The 5,756-nt window shown below is 61.6% G+C and overlaps 1 protein-coding gene across 2 annotated transcripts; it reads right to left on the reverse strand.

Moving 5' to 3' along the window:
• Positions 1 to 1,533: 1,533 nt before the first annotated feature.
• Tmem121 (transmembrane protein 121) lies at positions 1,534 to 5,180 on the reverse strand. 2 transcript variants are annotated; one of them, XM_005068291.4, is made up of 2 exons: positions 5,081 to 5,180; positions 1,534 to 3,071 (listed from the first exon to the last, which is right to left on the reverse strand). In XM_005068291.4, exon 2 carries the CDS (start codon positions 2,886 to 2,888, stop codon positions 1,932 to 1,934), a length of 957 nt encoding a protein of 318 aa, XP_005068348.1. In that variant the 5' UTR covers positions 2,889 to 3,071; positions 5,081 to 5,180; the 3' UTR covers positions 1,534 to 1,931. The 2 variants fall into 2 exon arrangements, with proteins under 2 accessions (XP_005068348.1, XP_040598268.1); XM_040742334.1 differs by lacking the exon at positions 5,081 to 5,180 and adding an exon at positions 4,769 to 4,934.
• Positions 5,181 to 5,756: the final 576 nt, after the last annotated feature.

Raw genomic sequence — 5,756 nt, forward strand, 5'->3', positions numbered from 1 at the left:
AGAGACCCCTAGGTCCCTTCTCCGCTACATCTGGCCGTACAAGCCACTTGAAGAAGTTAGGGAAGGAGCCGGGCAGTGGGTGGCGCACACCTTTAATCCCAGCACTCAGGAGGCAGGCGGATCTCTGTGAGTTCAAGGCCAGTCTGGTCTATAGAATGAGTTCCAGGACAGCCAAGACTGTTATATAGAGAAACCTGGTCTGGGGGAGAAAAAAAAAAAAAGAAGTAAGGAAAGGGACGGCCAGATGTGTCTGCCCCTTTAACAAATGGGAACACAGAGACAAGAGACCAGACAGATAGGATGGACCCCTGGCTTCAGCAAGAGAAGGACACAGGCAATGGCCCAGATACTCAGAATCACAGCTCACCTCTTGGGCCTCCTCTATTGCGCCCCCCATCCAAGACCACACAGAGCCAAAGACAGCCAGGGTCTGCCCACTAACTGAGGGGCTCCTGCAGCCAGCCCTGAACCGCAGGCCTCCTCTCTCTCAGCTTGTCGGTGGGCGGCAGTGTCTTGGGGTGCAGAACCCAGAGACAAAGCCTTCAGGGTGCTCATTGGGCACTTTGGGGTATGTGGTCAGAGGTGGGGACCAGGCCCAGTATGGAAGCCAGAGAAGCCACGGCCACACCCCACCACATAAAGGGTACAGCCAAGGGTCATCCCTGTGTCCCTGAAGAGAATGGTCTCCCAGGACAGCTGCCGGCAAAAATGACTCAGAGAAGCAGCGCTCTGGGTAGGGAAGGGACATCCAGAGGTGGACACAGGTGGACCCACACCCCTGTACGGCAGGTCAGACTGGACAGCGACCTCCCACTCCGAGTCACAAGGCTGTAAATCAGTGTGAGGTCCCCGCAAGGCAGTGAACACAGGCCTGGCAGGCCACGGGTCTGCAGATGCCGGGCCAGGAAGCTTTGCAGCCATCACCCCTGACAGGTAAGGCCCCTCAAACAGCCTCGTTAAAGCTCCCTCCCCAGATGCCCCAAAGAGACCCTCCTAGGCCGAAGACTTGGGGTGGAAGTCAGGGAGAGACCACAGACAGACACCAAGGCCTGTGCACTGGGCCAGGGCACTGCGGGACTGGCCAGTGTCTGGGGCAGGGCCAGGCTGGGGTGACGCAAGGCCAGATCGCTCTTCTGGCTGAGGTTGCATGCAGCTTGGGAACAGAGCTGGCACCTGATCCCATCTGACACTGGCAGTCATGAGCCCAAATCACCCACAGACGGAGGATGTTTGCACAGGAGGGGATGGAAGTGGAGGACATTTCTGGACCTGAGTGGGAAGGGCAGGGACATTGAAGAGTTGGGGGGAGGGGCGGGGGAACCAGGATACCTCAGTAAGAGCAGAGTCTGCAGGAAGAGACACAGTGAGGTGTGAGAAGTGGCGTCTCTGACACAGGGCCATAACGGACCCACCCAGGAACTACTGAGGACCACCAGGAGTTTGTTCCAGAAGTACCCGCCAGCTCTCACCAGTCCTCGCTACTCTGCCCAGCTCTCAGGCCCGGGACTCGTGAAACAGGAAAAACAGCCAGGCTTTGAGTACAAAACTGTAAACACAAGTCTTTAAAATGACAGAGGCTTCCTCGGGCCCCAGACTCTGAACCAGGGGCCCCTGCCACAGGTCCAGACCTCCTGGAACACTGACCTCCCTCCCCACCCCGGCAGCCCAGCAGCAGGCGGGGGCTGAGGCATCTCCACTTGGGACCAGGCCTCACCCACTGCCCTGTGCATCGAGATGAGCCAGTGGAGTAGGAGCTGGAGGTCCGTGGTCCGAGAGATTCCTGAGATGAAGAAGCAGACGCGGCCCCGGCACCCCAGGCACTGCACAGGTACTCACAGCACCCGTCCCTAACAGGAGCCCGCCCATCCCATCCCATGCAAACCGCGCGCGCGCAGCTAGTCCAGCGTCTGTGCGGCCCGCGGGGGGCCCTGTCACGTGTCCAACGCATCCCGAGTGGGTGAGGGCCCGTGGGGGCGCACTGGCGGACCATGCAGCGGTGGAGGCGGCGGCACCGAGTTGCGCTGGGAAGGAGGCGGCTGCAGCTCAAGCGCAAGCGCGGGCGGTGGAAAATCGCGAACCTGGCGACGGTACTCGAGGAACGTGCAGGCCTTGGTGGCCAGGGCCACCACGTTCTTGCCCACGAAGATGGCTGAGACTCGGCTGTCTCGGAAGAGCGCCATGTTGGCGGCCCGGGCCAGCACAGCCACCACGTTGACGGTGGCGAGGCTGAGCACCGGGTACAACATCATCTTCTGCGGGGCGATGTGCTCCCCTTGCATGCTGACCTCGCTGAGCGCCACGCAGGGCAGCACCAGCAGCAGCATGTAGCAATAGAAAAAGGTGAGGCCTTCGGCCCACAGAGGCAGCCCGGTGCGCGGCGGCTCCCAGAGATTGGCCTGCATGTCCAACAGATCCAGCAGATCTAAAGCCACCCAGAAGAGGCGGCCGCGAAGGTCTTCGCGCTTTCGGAAGGTGCGTACATACTCCATGCGGTCTAGTGCCACCAGCAACAAGAACAGTCCTGGCACGCACACGGACAGCAGCAGTGTCAGTGCCTTGCGAGCCACGGGGTCGGCGGCTCCACGCCGCGCTGCCTTGTAGTTCTGAAAGATGAAATAGAGCTTGATCTCCAGCACGAAGATATAAAGGAACCAGAGGATCATAGCGTAGCCACGCTTGGCCGTGCGCACCTCGGCGCCCACCCACACGGCCACGTAGCGCAGCACCAACAGGAAGCACACGTCGCCTACCAACACGATTATGCACACGCCGATCTTGCGCGGGCCCTGGTTCTGCTCCACCAGGTACGCGTCCATGACTGCCATACTGCCCATGATCACCAGCGTGGTCAGGCACACGTGGCGCCGGTCCGGAGGCGGCAGCACCATGGTCAGCGGCCCGGGCTCGGCCCTGGCGCGCGCAGTCCCCACGCAAAGCGGGACGAGGTCCTGCTGTGTCCCCAGAGCAGCGTCCGCGACACTCAACCCTCCGGCATGGCGCAGCGCAGCCGGGCGCGGGGTTTGTCCAGCTGCCCGGAGCGTGCTGCCGCTCCTGGCCGGCGAGCTCGGAACCTGGGAAACACCAGAGACAAGTCAGACCGTGCTGTAGACAGAGTTGGTAGGGCTGGGGTTGGTAGGGAGCGCCACAGCCTCCCCAGGCCTGCGCGTGGCGCTGTCCCCACGCCCGGTACAGGAGGCCTCCTTGGACGCACGCACGCGCCGCTGCTGGCACCCGAGACCTGGAGCCAGGAAACGGGGCCTCCAGAGGGCGCTGCAGCCCCACCTGAGGGACCGATCTCATTCCCGCCACCGCCAGGAAGGAAACAGAACGGAAGTGGTCCCCCGCCCCCCCCACACACACACCCGCCGCCACTCGCATTCTAAAAACCCTGGTGATTTGTCGCCGCTGGACCCACACCTCCATCTCCCCTGGCTCTGACAGCCTGGACCACAACGCCCGGACCCACGGCTTTAGGCCGCTTGTTTGGAGGTCGTGGGCATCTTTTCCTGGTTCTGCGCTGTACTAGGCACACAAGGAGAATTGGAGACCCAGGTCCCACCCTGGAGACAAGACACTGAGCAAGTGTTTCGATCCTGAGATGCCCATCCTACAAGCCCCAACGCGCTTTCCTGCGACAGCCTGACACCACCGCCCTCCTGCCCTTTCCTCTAGTAACAACTCAATCTCACCCCTCCCTGGGGCTATCTAGGACAAAGCAGACTATTATCGCCCCTGACCCGTCACTGCTAGCCATCGCCCTGGAGAAGTGTTCTCCTCCTGACCACACCTCCTGCTGTATCCTCTGTCTGAGCCGGCACACTGGCAAGTCCAGTCCCTCCGGTCGATGAGCTTCTGCCGGCTTCCCTCCGCCTCCAGGGCCCTAGCACTGGCTGCCGCGTCTATGGTACCCAGATCGTGGGTTCTGATATCCCGGCCTGTTCACACTTCTGGCAGCCTTCACCTATCCAGCCAAAAGTCACTTCCAATCAGGGCTCTCCTCTCCCCTCCTCAACACCTGGCATGAGGGCTCCATTTACTGACTGTCCTGTCTAGACAAAGACATAAAATGTACTGCCACCCGTGACAGTAATGCATTCAACTTCAGTCACCCTCAAACTTCACGGTTCTCATCTCAGCTTTTGCCGTTCTGTTCACCCCTCGGGCTCCCACAGCTACACCACAGCTAACAAGGTGTTCAGGGAGCCATCTGCCCATACCAGGACTCCAAGGAGCCACACACTCCCGCTACTCAGGGACACACTCTAGTTTCACGCCCACTGGTAGGCGCTCACTCTTCTCCCAGGAGCACCGGCTGGGCCCACTCCTGACCACCATTGGCCACAGCCAAACACTGACCAATTCCCTTCCTCTGAGCAATTTGTCAAGGCCAAAGAGTCTCTGCTGGCTAATCCTTTCTCCCCGTCATCTGCACGCCATCTCTCGTTTGCTCAGTCACCGTCAAAAGCCAAACGCCACGAGTAAAAGGCTTTAAACTAGTAATGGACCGACCCCCAACCCCTAGAAGTGCCCGGGGCCTCCAGAAAGCCAGAACCCAAGTCCGGCGTCCCCTCCCCCACACTCTGTCCTAGCCATGTTCCCAGGGACCAAGCCCAGGTCCACCTCCCCTGGGTGTCTCCAGCCAGGCCCAAATGTCCGTCCCTACCAAGCCTGCCCACTGCTCAAACACCACACACAGATCCAGGGTCTCCAAGCTCTAAAATGCCTGCCTGTCCCTCCGTTTTGCAAGGACCCCCTACTCGCTTGGTACCTCCAAAGAAGAGCCTGAGGCAAAGAATGTTCCTCCTCCCGGAGAGGAGGGTCTAACGGCTCCCAGCAGGTAGCATCTGAGTTTGTCTTTCCCCACTAAAGGGTTCCCCAGTGGGTGCCTGGGCCTGGTTCTGCCGCCATGCAGCTGCCCCTGCCCATCCCACGGCCTGCAGCCTGGGGGCGGGAATAGTACAGGCCCAGCTGGCAGCCACTGCCGCTGCCGCTGCAGCCGCCGCCTACCGCCCAGCTCCCCCGACCCGAGCGGCCCAGCAGCCCGCCTCCTGCTACCCCACCGTTCGCATCCCGCGCCTACCCGGCCGGCCAGATGCAGCGCGCCGGCCGGCCCCGCCGAGCCTCAGCGCGGGGCCCAGGCGCTCGGTGCTGCGCTCCGCCCCTCCGCCGCGGGCACCGCCTCCAGCCGAGGCCCCGCCCCGCGCCCCCGGGACGCCGGGACCCTAGCCAAGAGAGGACCCAGGTCCTAGGGCCGTTGCGTAGTACGGGTTGCCATGGTGACAGCTCTGCGCAGCTCCTGCGCCCATGGCAGGTGGCAGTAGGTGCCAGACAACCTGGCATCCATCCCAGACCCCGCGGTCTGTCCATTTGGCCTCAACACACAGCAAAAAATGCGTCAGATAGGTCTCATCAGGCCCCCTCACACCCTCAAATCCCTCTGTAGCCCTCCATTCTCAGACCCTGACAATCACTAAAGTGACTGCTCACCTACAGCAGGCAGACCGCTGGACCGGGACCCGCGGGGGTGGCCCGATGTAGGGGCGGGACTGATTCCCCCCCCCCAGCCGTGGTTATACCTCCTGGCCAGACTCCCCAGTGGCCCACAAAGACACACGTGTCAGGGCCTAGCCCTTAGCTCTATAGTTGTACACCCTGTGGGCTAGCTCCAAACTGTGGGGCTCCCAGAAGAAGTCAAAGAGGGTTGGCAAGGCTTGATCTCTCTCCAGGTCCCCTCTCTGAGCGTCCCATTCCTAACC

This window comes from Mesocricetus auratus, unplaced genomic scaffold (assembly GCF_017639785.1).
Source record: "Mesocricetus auratus isolate SY011 unplaced genomic scaffold, BCM_Maur_2.0 Super-Scaffold_15014, whole genome shotgun sequence".
Lineage (NCBI taxonomy): Eukaryota > Metazoa > Chordata > Mammalia > Rodentia > Cricetidae > Mesocricetus > Mesocricetus auratus.